This window comes from Arachis hypogaea, chromosome 4 (assembly GCF_003086295.3).
Source record: "Arachis hypogaea cultivar Tifrunner chromosome 4, arahy.Tifrunner.gnm2.J5K5, whole genome shotgun sequence".
Lineage (NCBI taxonomy): Eukaryota > Viridiplantae > Streptophyta > Magnoliopsida > Fabales > Fabaceae > Arachis > Arachis hypogaea.
This window is the reverse complement of record NC_092039.1, coordinates 121,174,043-121,194,481: the sequence shown is the minus strand read 5'-3', so window position 1 is coordinate 121,194,481 and position 20,439 is coordinate 121,174,043. Positions and strand designations below refer to the sequence as shown.

The following is a 20,439-nucleotide window of genomic DNA, read 5'->3' as shown; positions in this document are numbered from 1 at the left end:
TATATAAACTTCTTTTATTTGTTCATCTTATTCTATAATTTATTAAAGATAAAAAATTCTTTGCATAGTTGTACCATTGCAAGATAAATTTATCAATTTGTTGAATGACAAGAGTTTAATGGAAATTATTTTTTTAGGGTTTTAGACTTCTATTAAACATTTCTGTTAGAAAATAAATAATCACAAAAAACTTATTAGTTTACACTTGCTGCTTCATGCTGTTATCAAAAAGGTTAATATGTTATCCTATATCCTACATTTCCTATCAGTACTCGAAAGAAATTACACAATCACTTGAGAAAAAATTATAATCCATAAAAGAATGGCCGCATTTAATCATGTTAGGAATGAGCTAAATAAAATGTATGATCAATTGCGGGGATAGCTCAGTTGGGAGAGCGTCAGACTGAAGATCTGAAGGTCGCGTGTTCGATCCACGCTCACCGCATTTTTGGATGACTAATGGATGACCAAGGGATAAAATATAAAAAAAGGATGAATTGGATTTTGTGAGACATAGGCACAAAATGAGAAGAAAGATCCATTAGGAACAAAACAAAAAATCTAAAGGATGAATAGGGACTTATAAAATTGAAGTTGGAGCAAGAAAAATGAGTAAGAGACACTAAAAGGGTCATGGAGCGGTACTACTGGTGGAAGTGATGAAAGATGTGTGTAGGCAATATTTGTATGTCGTTTGGTGACATTTTGAGGTGTATTTAGGGTGATTGACAAAAATTATGATCTGTAAATTGTATTTAGTTTTTTTTTTACAGCAATTTCAAAAGAGATTGATTAGGTCAAATACTTATTCTCCTATTTCGATCGAGACATGTGCGAACAATCTAAATATCATAAAGATGCGAATCTATTGTGCTTTTTTAAGTAATAGAGACTAGAGAACAAATTTATAGCTTTTTAATTTTAAACGATTATTTTATCTCTAGTATTTCTTTTTGGTGTATACCAAAACGATGTTAGATATATAAATATTTATGTATTATCTTCTATTAGTTTAAATTTTTTGAAAAATAATTTTATAGTATGATATCAAAATTTTTATGACCTAATTAACGATTTAGAGTTCGATTTTTATTGATTTAAAAAAAATTAATATAAGATAAATAAAAAAAATTTATACAAAAATTTACACAAACAAAAAAAATCCGAAAAAATTTATTGAAAATATATTCATTCATGTATATATAGATATGTCAATAGAATAGGACGAAAGTAAAAAATATTGTTATAAAACCACTTTTTTTATAATCTTAAGTGAATAGGAAAAAAAACATGACACATTATTTAAAATATATTAATTAAGAAATTTTATGAATAATTTGATTACCAGTAATGGTTTCTTCCAACATGAACTAGAAAATCAAAACAGGCGTGAGAAAATTTTAGTTAAATAAAAACACCATTCATTCTTGTCATAGCTTATTGTTTAGGTGTTTTTTTACTAGTAAAAAAAAAAGAGAGAAAAACTAAGTATCTTATCCAAAAGCTATCTAATATAACCAATTAAATCCAAACAGGCATAAATACACGTTAAAACGATTATGCTATATGTATAGACCAAAATCAGTCATTAAAATCAGTTATTAATATAAAATATATATTAAAATATAAATACACGTTAAAAATAAATTAAATTACATATATATTTATATACAAATATATTAGTGATTGATTTTAGTAGCTAATTTTAATGTACAATAACATTTTTGGAACTAAAATTGCTTAGACAGCTTGGTACTTGTCTCCTACGCAACGATCACCATAAAGGATATCGATACATCTACACATATATTTTCCCTCTAAAATTGTTCAACAAAACTTTGAATGCTTGACTTCTTGACTTTGAACTAGGTTCATTGTATATATAACTTCCATATATATATGTTACTACATACAGGCCTCTTGGTAGGGAGCAAGGACTATAGTTTATAAATTAAGTGATGCATGCATGTCATGCATTGAAAAGCAAATCCATGTTTTTATTCAAATATAATACTGAACTATTACAAATAATAATGTGAACACCTTGGTCAAAGCTCAAATTAAATTAAACTCAATTATATATGGTCTTGCTTATTATAACTCCACCGTCCGTTCAACTTTCTTTAAAAACAATAATAATCACGTTTTCGCGGCAGAAAGCTAAGATCAGAAAGCTCACCGTCCATGCATGCATGCTCTCTAGTCTCGACTTTGTCATAATCGAATAGGATATATAAAGTGTGATGTATATCTATATACATGTTAGGTATGTTATGATTTTGTGAATGACATGTAATGAAACTTGAAGGTAATTAAAGTTTTGAGAGAAAAGTTAATTAAATAACGTGTTTAGCATTTATTTTGTGATATGAAGCTCTCAATATTATTGTTTGTGTCAATTTGGGAAGCATACTTTCGGCCTTCAGCTATAGTGCGTGCGTGCCTAGCTAGAGTGGCGGTTGGCTTACCTAAAGAATTATTTTCTACACAAAAATATTAGAGGACAACCAACAGAATTTATTATTTTTTATTATTCTTTTTAATCATTAACCAAATTTTTTTAGTTTAGTAATATAATAATATATTTTTAACATATATTTTAAATTTTAATAGTTAATTGATAACTAAAAATAATAAATTATGCTGATTCTTTAACATTTCTCTTTGTTATGTATAACTGTAGTTATTCACATTAACATTTTTTTATGTGAAGATAATTAATTAAAATTAAATGGTTATATTATTTGACTTACTATAACTCTCACATCTTTTAAAAATAAAGTCTCTACGTAGTTTATATATGATATGTATTTTTTATTTTTGTCATAATACCATTTCTTCTAAAGAAGAAATTACATAAATATTATATTTTTAACACCCTTTTAAATACGATTCTTTTAGTTTACTTAAATTTTTGCATAATTTTTTTTATTTTTTATTTGTTTTATGCTAAATTTTTTTTTAAAGGATAAATAATCGAATTCTAAATCTTTCGGTAATAGAAACTCTGATGATATCATGTTCTGATATTACTTCTCTTAAAAATTTAAATTAATAGCAAAAATATATATAAATAGCTATATCTCTAACAATTCTATCACTCCTTTTGTTTGGACCTTATTTAAATATTTTGGTGAAAAAAAATTCTAATATAATGTGATGAAATTATTTAGCTAGCCCAAAACTTTAAGTTATTTTATATACACTAATGATTATATACCTTACATATATATAAACATAATTTTTTTTGATTGATTGAAAAGTACTCGACTGACAAAAATAAAATAAGAAAAACACAAAAAAATGAAACTCTACTCAATCTCATAAAGAAAAAAAAACTTTGCCTAACAAAAACTAAAACTAAAACTAAAATTACATATGCATATATATGGCCTATAGTATAGTACAAACTGTTTCAAGATTTTTGTGATTGTAGTAATGTACTTTGACCAATTATAAATTCTCATGCATGTACGTATACTTTTTACGCTTGCCACCATCTCTAATTAAGAATGACTCAAGATGTTTAATTAGTGAAAGAGTTCTTTCACATTGTAGGTTTCTACCTGTTCCGCTAAAATGAAATCAAAGAAAAAATATTGTGAAATTTGAAGGTACTCACACACGTAAAGAGTTCAAAAGTTGAAGTTGATGAAGGAGTATGATGGATGAGAATTGAGATTTTAAAATGATTATCCATTTAGACAAAATTATGTATTAATTTCGATATATCATATTTAAAAATCAAATTGATAGCTATTTACAATGTTTTAAAAAATCTTTTATTATTCTTAAAATTAGAACAAAATAATTTGTAAAAAAGAGTAAACCACATTTTTTTAAAAAAAATGGAATAATAAAAACTATTGATATATATAAACTTCAAAGGTTAGATGCAATTTTAATAGAGCCTTTTCCCCATTGAAATACTATTTTTCATATTTTTTTTCTGGTATTCTTAAAGATTTTTGCTATAATAAATGAATAAAGAAATAAATCATTCTCCCCTTTTGATTTTTTTTTTTTGTTTCCTAATAAATCATTCTAGTAAGAGTTTCAAATTTGTGCGAGAAGCCTGATCATCTTGGGCCAGACGTTTTCTTTTAAAAGAAATAACTTGCGAGTTATCGTTCTCTTACTTATATTAGACCAAAATCGCAGTGTTGGGCCTTACGGTTCTCTCACTTGGGCTTAGAGGGATTCCACAGAAAAAATAAAGAACGCCGTCTGTGGGGATCGAACCCACGACCACGTGGTTAAAAGCCACGCGCTCTACCGCTGAGCTAAGACGGCTTTGTTAAACACGATTTGTGTAACTGTTAATTGAATAAACTAAAATAGAATCAATTTTTCTTGACAAAATATTACCTTTTGCTCCAAATATTTGGAGTGATTATTTGTTATATATGATTATTTCATATTATTTGGATCCCAAACATTTTGAAATTGACACACAAAATTAAATGTTACATGTAGTAAACTCTGACGATACTATACTACTGCAAATAAATTCGGAATTAAAAGAGATTTAAATCATAATAACATTAAAAACGGAAAAATAAAAGAAAATTGAGTCAAAAAATATTGACGATATAGTATTATCTTTCCCTTTATATCATGATCAAGTTTCTATGTTTAGATAAAATCAGGCTATTCTTTCCTAAATGACAGAAAAATTAGAGTCTAAAAAGATATGATATCCTTCATTAATAATTTTATAAGATTATGTGAGCATAATATTAAGTCACTCTTAAAACGTTTAAGATATAAATAGGATAAAAAAAATCATAACAGATTACTTTAATATTCACCTCCAACATTTGAAACAAAAATAATATTTTAGTTTCACCCATTTTTCTTTTACAATTTTAATAATTAGCATCTTAAAAAGTAGGTATATGTTCAAGATCCCCATAAAAATTACAATGATAAATTTTATATATATCAATTAATGCGTATATTTTAACTTATTTACATTTATCTGATACATACTATCCTATATGGGTTTATGAATTTAGTCAAACTTTAAATCCAGTTTATTTTATCTCATTCCATTATTCTCCACAGCTAAACTTTCTCTTTTTTTTTTTCTTTTTTTTTTTTGGGTCATGGCAGTGAGACGGATATTTGAGGTTGTTATGAAGAACTGAACCCCTTAATTTATATATAAAAGAGTATACGACGTCTCAAAAATTATATAACCAATAATAAGCAACCAAAATATAAGCTCGATCATCACCAGACTAAAATACATCCGATAAGCACTGAACAATATTGTCGATAATATGATTTAAGTAGACAATAATTTATCACGGTAGGGCTAGCTACAGAGACAAAAATAATCCGTCTAAACAATTTAAATTTATTTTATTTAACATTTATTTATTATAAAATATACTAGAGGTTTAATTACTCTGTTAGTCTTTATAATTTTGTGAAATTTTTAATTAGGTCCTTAGATTTTTTTTCTTTTAATTGAGTCTTTGTACCAATTTTTTTTTCAATTGAGTCCCTACATTTTTTTTTTATTTGAATTTCTGCACCAATTTTTTTTAATTGGATCCCTATACAATTAAGCTAATTACTACCAAAAGTGACTTAAATTGAAAAAAAATGGTACAGAAACCAATTAAAAGAAAAAAAATATAGAAACGTAATTAAAAATTTCGTGAAACTATAATAAACGACAGAATAATTAAGCCTATATTAAATAAAATTAAAAATAATTTTTTTTATAATTTTTAACTAATATTTTTTAATTACCGAATATTTTCAAACTCATAATAGGAGGTGTCTACACTTAAAAGACAATGCAACTTAGTAATTAATTAGTATCTAAAATGATTACATTTTGCAACACCAAACGTATATCTTGCTAAATATTTTCTTCATGGAAGAATGTTCGGGGCGGCCACCTTTATTATTGGTAGCTTGATCATCGGCGGCCGGTGGCCGAATTGGGAGCGGTGAAGGAGTATGGTCGTGGCGGCGCGAATGCACCGGACATGGACTATGATGACGAAGAGAACAACTTGATGATGGGCTACTTGATCTCGTAGCACTAATAGGTTCATTTTCAAGAGCTTGTTGCGGTTGTGGGAAACCAATTTGTGGAAATTGTTGATCAAGGAGGTTATTATTATACCAAGGGTGATATGAATTTGGGTGGAATAATAATCCATTGTTATAAGTCCCATAATAACCAAATGGGTCTTGAAAATGATTAATTTGATTATTATCTTTTGGAAGACCATAATTTATCCAATGAATTGTAGCATGCTTGCTGCCACCCCTCATAATCTTAGCCAGAATTATTTGTGGGTTTGTTTTGCCTTTCACATATATGAATCCAGCCGATGGAATTATCTCGTAAGCTAAGCCTAGCAAAACAGGGAGGAAAATATATAAAATGAGACCAGCAATGAAAAATGTGTTTAAAATGAGAAAAAAAGATAGTTATTTAATTACTTGATTAGTAAATTAAATTTCGTGTTTAATTTGGATATTTTAAAAGTATGAAAATGATTTTATTTTATTTTTCAAATCTCTATTTAATTGCTTCGTATTATTTGAATTGAACCTCAAGTTCAAATTTTGAAAAGCTTGACATGAATTGATTTAATTTTAAAGGTTAAGTAACAATCATATCAATATCAATCATTCTATTTTTAAATAATCAATCTATACGCAATACAATGCATTTCAAATATACACCTAAACTTAATTTTAAAATCAATTCAAATCTTATAATTATTGAAGAAAAGTGATAAAAAAAAAGATAAATGTAAAAAAGACGGAAGAAAAGTGACAAAAATTTAGACATTAATGTGGTCTAAAATTATTAACATTCTGAATATGCTATAATTTGTATTTTGGTAGCACAATCATGTATTCATGTACATCAAATATACTTAATCTTTTATAGATAATCATAACTAATATTAAGGTCATATATTATAGAAGTGAAATATAAATTTAAAATTCGTAGTGTTTTGCAATAACAATTGTATTATTTGCTGAGAAAGATTTTACCCTGAGCTTGAAAGCTGGTCAAAACTTTAGTCAAGGATTTCTGCCACCCTGGTGAAGTATCGATTTTAAGTATACATTCCTTTCAAGATTAAAAAAAAAAAAGATCACAAATCAATAATCAAAATTAGAATTAATCTAACTAAATGAATAGTTGAAAGAGATATAATGTTATTGCTAAAAAAAATTGTTGAAGTTAGAATGAAAACCATATATGTATCTTTGTCGGCCATCTTTAGTTTTCGGGTGATAGGTTATGATTTCCCTTAATTTCTACCTGAAATTAAAAGAAGACGGAAAATAAAATAAAAAATTACCAAACATTGTAAACAAGTTATCTCTTACTATTAAGACTCTTAGGGTATGTTTGGTTTTTATTTTTATTTTCTGTTTTTGTTTTTAGTGTTTTTTATTTTTAAAATTGTTAAGAACAAAAAAAAGGTAAAAACAAAAAATAAAATTTTATATTTTTATTTTTTTAACAAAAAATATTAAAAAAAAACGGAAATCAAACTCATTCTTGAAAATTATGAGAAAAATAACTAAATAATACAGACATTCAAAAGAATTTATAATTATTAATAATACTTACAACATTTGATTAATACTAACATAATGGGCAATTAAATAGTTTTCAACAAAGTTTACAAAGTTGAAAATTCAAATATATATATATATATTATTCAGCAAATGAAAATTTGAAAGTTTATACTTTTGATTTTGCTCTTTCAATTAAAAATTAAGTATGCATATAAACCAGCCCAATAAAATCTCTAGAGCTAGCAAAAAAAATAAAATATGTTCTCTATTTGTATCCAAGTAGGATTGTGTACTAGGTAAAATATTAAAAAATTATAGTCATACATAATAATGACATCATGAGAACATCAAATGATCGACAATTCAGAAAACATGCATACATACATATAAACGAACAAATTATATATGACAAAAATTGAATAAGAGACTTTGTACCGAACAATAATGTCTTTCCTTAAACTAAACTTTTGAGATACTAAAATGTTGTAACTTAGTCATCAAAATAATAAATATTACAGCTTTGGAGAAAACATGAAAAGATGCATTACTCCACGTTTGCCTCATTTATCATGAGACAAATTAGAAGGTAAATAGTAAAATCAATTGCACATGTAGGTAAAATAATGTAAATTGAAATGACCACAAAAGCAATTGATTTAAACATGAATTGCATGGAATTTCCCTTTCCTCAACTCATATAGTAGCTCAAACATAATACTATATCACATTCACTTCAAATTAGGCCTTTTCACGTTTTACTTATTGACAAAATGCATCTCATGCGAAAACCCAACACACCCAAATACCATTGTCTAGTGAAGAGATATATGAAGAATAATAATGGGTCCAATTTTTCTTGAGTATTAATTTAGCCAATCATATCACTATTAATCTTTTTTTCTTTTGGACCCAATTTTGTTGTCTTTGTCTAGCTAGGGGGTTGGTGGGACCAAGGTTCTTGAGTGATTTGGCCAATCATACAACTTTGTTCCTTTCTAATGGGACCCATTTGTTTTATTTGTGTTATTATTAGGTCTTCGTTTTCTTTCTTTATCTTTTTCAATTTTTGGCCCTTACAAGAGCCATGGAAATTTAAACCATCAAATGTCTATCATAGCAAAAAGAGTAGTATATTATATATTATCATTTCACATGAAAAGCCGCCAAAAAAATTTATCATGTAATGCATGAGACCTACCTAATAATAAACAGTGCCATTCATAACAAGTTATGAAGATGGATCGTTGTGGTTAAAATTTAAAAAAAAAATAAAATAAAGTAGAGATGTATTTCAACATGCACATGCACTAAGACGTACTAACTCTATCTATAGTATTATGATAATGTGTGGTTTATAATAAACTCATCTATCATAAAATTATCTCTAAGAGAGAAATTAGGGTTAGAGTTACCTGCTTGAATTTGCAATATCAAAATACGAAACTATGTCGAGTTTCTTTGTCACAGGGAAGCGTCTCCAAGTTCTGGGGATTTTGATTCTCAAATTAGGTCTAATTAACCCGTTTAAGTGTTTGTATTATATGTAATATATGTAATTAACAATGGATTGGGTGATTATGCGATGGAGAGTGAATCATGCCCTTATAGTAGTTGATAGAATCTCTCTAATATTATAGGAAATTTTAAATTTTTTTGTGAGAATTAGAAGAGAATCTCGTCCTTAATTTGAGGAAGATCCTTTTACCGTGATTCCTTCCAAATTTATCTCAAAAGTTGATGAATTGCTTGAAATAATAAACCGTAAATAATTCAATTTATATATTTATCAAAAAGTCTTATAAATAGAAGTATCTTATTATATTACTATATAAAATCTTTTTCTATTGTCAATATCAGTTCATATCTACTTGTAAACTCACACTAGCCGAAAATGTTTAGTAACAAAAAAAAAATAGCAAAAGAGCAGTCATAATTTGTCTTAGTTAACATTTATTAATTGTTATGATAATTAATAAATACTAAATAAAATAAGTTCGGACTTTTTATGTCCTAACATTGCTGCGTATACTAACTAGGGTTTTGGCCCAATTAAAAATGTTTGAGTCCAATTTTCGTAGTCAATGATGATATGTGGTGTAAGAACACCACTTTATAATATAATAATACTTCGCTTGTACAATCGAAATATTGAATTACATATAATAATAATAATAATAATAATAATAATAATAATAATAATAATAATTTCTTGATTCTATGACAACCTAGCAAATGTCAACAGCTCAATAACTTGAGTTGTGTACTAACTAAGAGTGGCCACTCATTGCGAATCTTATGCTAATTTCGTTAAGTCACAACCTTAGAAAATTTTACTATTGCTAGTATTATCTATAAAAGAAAATGTTCTATGGACTGAGTAGGACTAAACGATCACAAAAAGAAAAGGAGTTTCCTCATGATTACTCACGCTCTATGAAGTAATTAATTACCACGTCATACAAAGGAACAGTGATAGAAAGGAATTCAAAGATAGAAAGAACAAGAAGATGCCAAGACTTAATCAACATATATGCATCATTTTTGTGCAAAATTGCCTAACATTTGTATATGTGTTCGAACCTTAATTAATATATAGAGTATCAAAGACTCAAAACTTTGTTTGTTCAAAGGAAATTTACTTAAAGCGTTTTAAGTTGTTGACGAAAAGTAAGTAATAATCTTGGTATTAATTGTATAAATAAGTAGTCAATCATTGGTATAAGAAGTAACATAATATAATAAGCATATTTCACTTACATAAGAAACTTATATGAATACATATTTGAGCGTGCAACAACGTTGACAATTACAGCCTCCATAGAAGATTGATAGAGATAAGGACTAATTACAATTCTTGATTTCTAAGTAATCTCACTAATCCTATAATGAGTCCTTATCTCTATCAAAGATATATCTTGAACATTAATGTGATGCATTGGATAATTCATGTATATATGCATAGCCTTTTTTTTATTATTTTTTTAATCAATATAAGATTACTTTAACATATAGTTCTATCTAGGTCGTTGATGCCTAATAATTTATACTTTTTGAGTCATTACATTGAAATGATACCAAAGTTGATAGTTGAATTTATTCCTGGCTCAGATATAATAAACTACTTTTCCATATTGACCTATGTGATAGGTTTTTGACTATTTAAGATCAAAATTGGAGACCGACTAATCCATCAATTTGTTAACAAATTAAGTGAAATCAAAACTATAGCTATCATTTGTAACTGTACTAAAATGTTCAACAACTTTTTGACTCCAATTTTTTTCATAAATGCAATGTATGTGATCATCATGTGCATTGACTTACCGTTACTTACATGTATTGCAGAAGCTACAATTCCATTCATATATGTACCGTTATTTGACTTGATTATCAAAATTGACCCATTCTTTGATTTGTTTTAGACACCCCATTGATGATTGCTAATAGTTCATGCGCACTCCCTTGGAAAACGGATGATTTGATAAGCACAAAAGTGAAAGAAAAGTATATATTATTTGTGTTCACATCAAATTATTTTTCTCAATAAATTTAAGTGAATAAAAAAAACATATGAATATTTATATTTACTCTAATACCTTTTTTCAAGTAAAGAGTCCCTTTTAAATTTATTTAAATATTTTGCATAAATTTTTTTTTGTCTTATGCTATTTTTTTGTTTAATAAAAATTAACTTTTAAAATTTTTGTCATAAAAATTATGATATTATGTCATAAAATTATTTTTTCTAAAAACTTTAAACTAATAAGAAAAGATATATAAATAGATATCTCTAACGTGTGTAGTTAATTATTTATAAATTTTGATGAATTTTTTTACTTCAACTAACAAATATATTTTTTTTAACTCTTAATTCTCATTGGTTGTCTAAATACTAGAAATTTTTTACATTCAAAAAACATAACTCATCAAAGAAATAAAAAATTATATTCTTTCCACTTGATAAAAAAAATTTACTTTGAATACTTGATACATTCATAATTCAATGAATCTTTGATATCTTGTATACTATAAAATAATCAAATGAGAGACTTATTGAATGTTGGGAAATGGGAATTATCCTAAACACCAACTGGGTCACAAAGTTTCTGACCTAGTACCAAATTGAAAGGCATATCCAATGGCAACACAAAAATATTGTCCCTCTTCTTGGACATGATTGGGACGTACTAGTCACTAGATGATGGTGGCCAAGCCAATAGCATGAGATGATGAAAAAAGAAGAGAAATTAAAAGATATTGACATTATTTGATAGATATGAATTGAAAATATCATGACGATACAAGTATCCGATCCATTACAAAAGTGTTAGGCTTAGGAAGTATCTGAATAGAAGAATGGCGAATGTTGTAAAATTTTAAGGTAATGTTTTTCTTTGGGGGCATTGCATTTCCATATAGATAAGAGTTGTTTTCTTAGAAAAAGGATTATCCACAAAGTGTTTTCCTTACACGGTTAAATAATCTTAGCTTCTATGTATATATTGGAAGTAGCTTTCGTTAGAAACTTAATTGATGTGGACACTGCGGAACCTCGATGGTGGAAATTAAAGCACTCATGAATGAACTCTCTTTTATTTAGATCTATCAAAAAATGAACCAATTGGGGCCATGTAAATAATGGGGCCTCTCTCATTACCCATTTCTAGTTCAATTACAACTCAGGTTTTGTGATCCCTATTTCATTTATTGCCTATACTTGCTTTTTCTTTTTTCAGCCAATTTATTTGAGAAACACAACTCTGATATTTCTTGCGGTGGAAAAAATAACTTTGACAAATATCTTTTTTATTCCATTATTAAAATCCCAGAAGCATATGTAGCCATGCATTTTTTATATATGTATTTATATATATAGTTTTAACTTCAAATTATTCATTCTTGTCTTTCTTTATACTATGATATTTTATCATGAGATATTTAAATTTGATATTTAATTAGTTTTTTTCATCATGTATATTTATATATAGTTTCTTTAGCATTTTTTCTTTCTTGCAATATCTCGTTAGACACATATTCTACTTCTCTTTTCGATATTAGTGGACAAAGTAATTAAGATATATTCATTATCATCATATATGCAAAATTTATATTAATATCCTAAAATTATGTGAGAAAATTAAACTATACAATCTAATGAATAATAATGCATTATCCTTCTATGGTACCTAGCTACCTATAGAGAGTCTTGTGCAATCAAAACTTTCAAGAGTTTGGTAGATAAACAGTGCCAAAGACAAAAGTGTATATATCTAATCAAGAATCATGAAGACATCATTGAATCATGTATTCCAAAAGAATGAAGGTAATCTTATGAATAATTCAGTTTTAATTTCTTTTTTTTTTTTTTGGTTTTCTATAGCAATTTTTTTTCTTTTGAGGCTTTAACGAGTCATCGCTGCTGAAGGAACCTCTTTGCGGTGGATCTAAAGGGACAAGTGGAGCTCACAAAGCCATCAACAAGATGAAGGTATGTATTCAAATCATGACACGTGGCAACATTAACACCCTTTAAGTACGGAGAATCTCTACTACTAAGTCTTAGTTCTTCTCCAACTTCAGAATACATCCACGGTGCCTCCTCTGCTCTTTTTTGTATCCAGCTTGGCAACCCTGCCACGTGGAACCCACTATTATTTACCACATCACCACCTGAATTTTTCATGTCATCGAAAACAAACCCAGGAACTTTAGTTATAACATCGTCACAGTTCACTATTCTCAGTACTTTTGTTCCTTGTTTGTCAAGGGATGTTCGAAAACTCCGATTTCCGACGCGAGGGCCGCCGAATGAGATAACCGTCGTCGAACATAGTTTGGGAAATGCAACTCTCGCATCGTAAGCTGCGAGCGTTGCAAGAGCGGCTCCTAAACTGTGTCCAGTGACGGTCAAACTCAGCGGTTCTCCGTCGTAAATTTGGAGAATCCTTCCAATCTCTTCTCTAACCATCTCTTGCAAGCTCATGAGCGATGAGTTAACGCTGCTTGTGTATAGGCTCAAGAACCCACTTTCCACCATTGGTCCAATATTTCCATTGTTATTAGCCACATTTTGTTCATGTTTTTCTTTGATCATGTTGCATGGTAAAAGCGTTAGATTGGCGCGCAAATTCTCGAGCCATTCCAAGCACGTTGTTGTTCCTCTAAAAGCGATAACAACATCTCTTCTTCCAAGCCTTTTGATCTCTTCTTTGTTGTCGCAAACAGCAACATAACCAACGTAGCTCGATTGTGTTCCGAACCAACTGGGTGCTTTGTCGATCCAATTCGGTAACTGAATACCCGAAGTTGCACGGAGGTGTTTGGTCACCTTGTAACCAGTGTTGGGTAAACCGCAACGTTCGAAAAGTGTGGTCTTTGGGAACCTGCAATTGGCATAGTTTGGCGAAGAAGGATCGAACTCGAAGGATTTGTATGCAGCTTCAACGAAGTGACCGTACCGTAGGATTTCAGCACGTAGGTTATCGTCCAATGGATCTAATAAACCGTCCCAGTTTCTTATTCCTTGGTATTCCTTCCATCTCTTACCAACTTTCTCCGATGATGATGATAATGGTGGTGATGGCAAGTTCATCATTCTCTCCATCTTCCTGAGAGTTTCATCATGTGATGAGTATGAATGTTTCTTGGTTGCTGTCTGTTGAATGAGGGTTATGCACATTGGTCTTGTTGTTTTTGTGGCGGTTGCGAGAGAACCGTGGTGGTGGTGGTGATGTAGCATTGGAGAAGTGTGGTTGTTTAAGGGTGTGATTGTTGTGAAGAGTGTCATTATGTGAAAGAAGAGATTGAGAGTAGAGGAGAATAATATTGAAGGGACTTAGAACGAAAGTTGGTTTGTGGAATAGAAGAAGGTAAGTGGGAAATATATATATAGGTGTTGGGGGAATGGGGAAAGGTACACTCATATGATTAAAATCATATAGTGTGGGTTCCTTTTTTGAGTGATTGGGTGTGGCTAGTGTAAGTACGTACATTTATATCACAGAAAAATACTACTCTATCTCCAGACATTTAAGATATTTGTTACATAAATGTAAAATATGATTTTATATTTGAAAAGGTCTATAAGGACTACTGACTTCTAACATTTTTATTAAAATTTGATCAATATTTAATTAATAAAAAAATAAAATAATTTTATATTATTAGATATAATTTTATATTATTAAAAATATTATTAATAATGATTAATGAATGATTATAAATTATAAAGTTTGCTGGTCTTTTGACATTTCTTTTTATATTTAATAATATTATTTTTTTTTTAAAAATAGTTGCCAATAATTTTTATTTGTATTAGTCAATAATTTTAATTAAGATATACATTCTACTAATATATTTAGACTTTTTTTTAATATTAGCTTATAAAAATACGTTAATAATTAAGTACTAGTAGAAAAATAAATTATATTAGTTATGTAGTACTGTTAATATATTTTATATAAAAAAATAATTATTTTTTAAATTTATTATTTAAAAAAATATTTAAATACATAAATTTTATGTAAAATTCTCTTATAAAATCCACAAAGATATTGCGTCAAATATTTACAAACAACAAATGAAAATAAAGAACAAATAGAGTGAGAAATGAGGTCAGTATTCTACAATCCATAATTGATTAAAAGAAAAGGGGGAAATGATACTATTTTTAATAATTTATAACCATATTAAAAGGAATCTCACAATCTCTCTTCACATTTTCTTATCTTGGTTTTTTTGGGTGCCCAATAATACCTTAAATAGATTATTATATAGTAAAGTTGTCGATAAAGTGGATGTCAGCAAAAAGTGCTTAGTTTTGGTATAAAAAATCATATTCAAAAGAAGCTAGGAAATTAAAGACTATGAGTGTGTATGTGATATTGTGATGGTATGTGTGGAAATTTCTTCACCTTTAATTGTTTTTTTTTTTTGTTAAATTATTATTATTATATCTAGGAAACTTGATAGATCCTCATACGTAACCTGGCCTGTCCATATGTGTCTTGACACCTTCGCAAAACCTCCAGCTTTTTTGCGATGTGAAAATTAATGGCCAATAAATGGCTCATACTCTCTACTTGGCTCGGCTAAGAACCAAGAGTGATATAAGAAAAACAGGAAAATTTAAAATGAATGAGTGACCCCATCAAATTGTTAACGATAGAACTTAGAAGTAGATTTTATCAATTAAAATATTTTTATTACAGACAAGATAAGATTTTTTTATCACACCATAATGTGTTAGAAATATAATTAGTTATATATTTTTTGTTATTTTAATTTTTTAATAAAATTATAATATAATATCAACATTTTTATAACTTAATTAAAAATTTAAAATTCAATCATTAATAAAAAAAATAAAAAATTTCAGTATAAAAAAAAACATGAAAAAATTTACACAAATACAAAAAGTAATTATTGCGTAAAAGAGCGTATTAGAAGAAAGGGTTATTGAGATACAAAATGAACATTTTCATACTATCTAGAATGACCATCTGAGTACTAGAAATAATAAACATCTTTTCAAAAAATTAAACTGATAAGAGATTCACCAAAAATCGAACTCTTAACCTGATAAAAAAAATAACACTAATGGTTATATTTCTAATACTCCATAAACTTTCATTATACACATTATACAAGTATTCTATTAGCTCCTCGTACTTTTTCCTTCGATTTTTATTTCAAAACCTTAATCTTATAGTAGTGCAAATAATACTAATAGTAACAACTTGTATAAGGACCTTATGTTAGATGTTTAGATGAATCGTATTAGAGTGCACAGCAAAGTCTTGAAGAATCAGAAGAGAATACAGAAATAGATTATGTAGAATCAGGTTTCTTAAGAGAGAAGAAATGTAACTCTATATTATTAGTGCATTGTATTTGATACATTAATTGTTAGGATTAGAATCTACCATGTAGAGAGGAGTTTTTGAATGGACATAATCTTTGATTCGGCTTTAAAATGGTCGGAGAAGGATTTAAGAGGTTGGAATCGTCGTTAACGAAGATACAAATTTTGGATAAACATTATGCAATGCTATGTAAAATTTTAAGTTAATTGGCTTTAAGATATTAGTGGATTGATACTGTGGGATGGTGGTTCGTCTCGTCTATAATAAAGATAATGACTTTATTCTGCTCACAGATCGATGATAGTAGTTATTTTAATAATAAAAAGAGTTATGATTAGTTAAAATTATGATTATGATTGAATCGATTTGATTAGAGGCTTACGTCAAAAAATAAGGGTTTATATAAAGTTTATGATAAAAACTATGATTGAGATATATGCTAACTAACGACTATGATTAATGATAGATTTGATGATGATAATGAGTTTGGTCGATAATGATTATTGATTGGCAAGGACGTGGGTAGGGGTGACAAGCGGAGAAGTCCGTCCTGCCCAACCAAAAGCCCGTCTAGTGAGGCGGTCCTAAAATTTCACCCGCCCCGACTAACTGCGGATTGGCGGGCTAGCGGGTTAAGCCTACCAAATCTCTTTTTTAACTATTAACTATTAAATAATATATATAATTTTATAATCATTTTAATAAATTTATAATTTCTAAAAATATAAAAAAATATAATTTTTATATTCACAAATATTAAAGTCTTTGTAATTATAAATATCTAATAAACATAATTATAAACAAAGTTTTCATCCAAAACATAATTATAATATTGTCTCCAAAACAAAATAAACATAATTCAAAACATAATTATAAATATATTGTCTCCAAAACAAAATGAATATAATCCAAAACACTCAATTTTCATCTTCATTCTCTTGTAAGTTGGGTTGGGAGAAGTTGAATTTTAGCAAAAAATTATAAAAATACCCCCTTGCAAAAAAAAAAAAATACTAAGCCCGGCAGGGAATTGAAGCTCGCTCCCCCGGCCAAAGTCTACGATTTAAGCGGTACAGGTTAGGTGGGCTTTTGCTATTTGACGGTCCTAATTTTCTAGCCCGGCCCCGCCTTTTTTTGCGTGATTATGTGATACGATAACTAAATTGGCAAGGATGTGAGTTTTGTCCCACTTGTATTATTAATGTTGTGGAATAGTGGTTCGTCTCACCCACGGTGTAGACGGTAACTTTGTCCTGCTTACGGGTAGCTAAGTCCACTAGAAGATGCCCCTCCATTACCAATAGTGGTGCAAGTCCTCCGCGTGTACCCGATTTGGCGACACAATCCGCACCACTTCTCCCCGTTATGCTCAACGTCATCCATGTTGTTACAAATCCTGGAGCTCACAGGCCGACCTCTCTTCACTCTCATCGTCCGAGGGTTGGGACGGATTCGGAATCCGTCACACGATGGCCAGTCATCCTCGTGTCCTGTCGGTCGAAACTCTAATCTATACACATTGAAGACCGATTCCATGCGGTACGCTGGGTGAACAAACCGCTTCCAATCAAGTCTTGCATGAGAGCAAGCTGCAAGCACGTGACGACAAGGAATATGAAGAGCCTGAAAATATCCACAATCACACTTGCGCTCATCAAGCAGCACCTGATAATTCTATTGCCTGGATCCCGGAACTGCCGCTAACTCTTCAACCGTGAAATTTGTCTTCGATTGATCAAATTGGTAAACATTCATAGTGTTCACGTGCTTCGAGTTGAATTCTATGGCCTTCATCAATGTCTGTGAGAATTCAACACCGACCTGAAGTTGGGCCAGTGCCTTGGAACCCTTCCTTGCAAAAAGTTCACTCAAACGAAAATAACCTAACTTAACAAGAGCCGTGATTGGCAAATTGCGGGAACCCTTCATGACAGCATTAATATACTCAGAGATATTGGTCATCATGTGACCAAATCGATGACCCTTATCAGCATACTATGTCCACTGTGACCGTGGCATCTCTTCAAGCCAGTTTGTAAAAGCTAGGTTTTCGCCCCTCAGACGCCCATAATAATGAGCAAACTCACGATGCGACTTCGAGTACACTGCATTAATAAGAACCTTCTTCAAGTCTTTATTCCTAAAGTGGGTCACGAAGTTGGTTGTAATGTGTCTTGTACAAAACGCTTGGAAGGTATGAGGCGGTTTCCATAAACTCGCTTTGGCATTCAGTGCTCCATCAATGGACTTGTGTCTATCCGAAATCACTAACACCCCTAGTTGTGGTGTAACATGCTCTCGTAAGTACGAAAGAAAGAACGATCACACCTCCTTTGTCTCACCCTCAACAGCTGCAAATGCAATGGGCAGAATGTTTGCATTGTCGTCTTGCGCTATAGCCATCAACAAAGTTCCACCGTATTTCCTATATAGGTGGACGCCATCAATGGAGATAAGTAGCTTGCAATGCTTGAAGGCCTCAACACACGGTGGAAACGTTCAAAACCCGATGAAACATCACAGTGTCGGTGGAGGCAGATGGCTAGGACTGTGTCACTAGTTGCACCCAAGTACCTAAATGGACGTACATTAGTTGGCTTTTTGTACACGGCTGAATTATTTAATAGCAAATAACTAAACCAAAAATAAATCTTACCTGGCAAGTACATCTGCATAGCGAATAACCACCGAGGAAGCTCATTGTATGACTCCTCCCAATCGCCATATATTATAGTGATGACTCTGTTTTGCAAGTCAAACCTTTCTGTACGATGCCTTGTAACCAAAGTGATTCTCCACACTTCCTTGTAGAACCCTGATGCTGATTGTTGGATCGGCCTTGACCATCGTAAAAATGTGTGCAATCACTTTCGAATCCAACCTACAATGATCTTGCCCTATCGAAGTTTGCATGCAAGTATGAGGAGCAGTTTATCCCCTAACCTCCCACCTTTCTAGCTTTCGGCGATATGATATGAGTATGCTCCAATTACAACCTGGTCCAAACTGGATAGATCGTGTATTGTACCTCCAATGATCACTCTCTACTATTTTGTACTACGTATCCCTCCTTATGATGTACTGCTTAACTGCCAACATGACTTCTTCCTTGTTCCCAAGTTGTTGTCCAACCTCAAACTCGTTGCTTGAGTCTTCTTCAATACCTCATTGGGTAAACGACCAATCCGAAGTCATTGCATCGAGATTCAACCTTGTGAAATGATCCGGCCGGTCATATGGTCGAGAAATGACAGGCTGTGTCAGAGCAATCTGTGTGTCACCGTAATAGTTCATCTCCTCTTCCTCCTCACCATCATCAGGGATTTCAGGTGGTTCTTCGTCAGTATCGTCTCCATCATCGGGGTTGACTTCATACTGCTCCATCATCGGATCTCTAATAGTAGAACCGTCATGACTTTCAAGCCCGTCATCCATTAAGTCAACGTTACGCACTTCAACATTAGACCCTTCCTGACTACCTTCGGGTGGCATATTTAGATCCACCATCGTCTTTCTGATAGTTCGTCTAACAACTCCACTCATCAGACTATCATCGACAGCATCTGCAGATGATCCTCGGTCACCAAAGTCAACAAAAAACACGTAGAATTCCAATAGATGAATATTGGTCCATCGGTTATGCCACGACCTTATAAGCCGTACGTCCTCGTCGTCGCGCAACCGGTACCTAATTCAAAACAATAGAAATATCGCTCACAGCGATGGTCTGATAAATATACTAGTAACAGAGACAAAGACAACACAACTGTAATATACCTTTTATAAAACAAGCTGCCATCTAACTCGGTCGGATATCTATAGTAAATTTTTTTCACCTTTTTTATATTCCTGTTGTCCGACGGAATGCAATATCAGTATATCACATTTTTCAAAGCTGTTAAACTGTTGACTTCCGGTGTCATATAGGTAATTATCAGTTGGCCCGATCTAAAGACAATTGAACCTTCTTCATCATACACTATTTTACCATCGTAATGAATGG

At 30.3% G+C, this 20,439-nt stretch overlaps 1 protein-coding gene and 2 non-coding genes across 3 annotated transcripts; 1 reads left to right on the top strand and 2 right to left on the bottom strand.

Annotated features, from left to right (window-relative positions):
- The first annotated feature begins 375 nt into the window (after positions 1–375).
- TRNAF-GAA (transfer RNA phenylalanine (anticodon GAA)) lies at positions 376–448 on the top strand. The gene has a single exon. It is a non-coding gene; the product is annotated as a tRNA-Phe (tRNA).
- A 3,776-nt stretch (positions 449–4,224) lies between these two features.
- TRNAK-UUU (transfer RNA lysine (anticodon UUU)) lies at positions 4,225–4,296 on the bottom strand. The gene has a single exon. It is a non-coding gene; the product is annotated as a tRNA-Lys (tRNA).
- An 8,686-nt stretch (positions 4,297–12,982) lies between these two features.
- On the bottom strand, positions 12,983–14,359 carry LOC112795337 (phospholipase A(1) DAD1, chloroplastic-like). The gene has a single exon (XM_025837273.3). The coding sequence runs from the start codon at positions 14,357–14,359 to the stop codon at positions 12,983–12,985; it is 1,377 nt and encodes a 458-aa protein (XP_025693058.1).
- Positions 14,360–20,439: the final 6,080 nt, after the last annotated feature.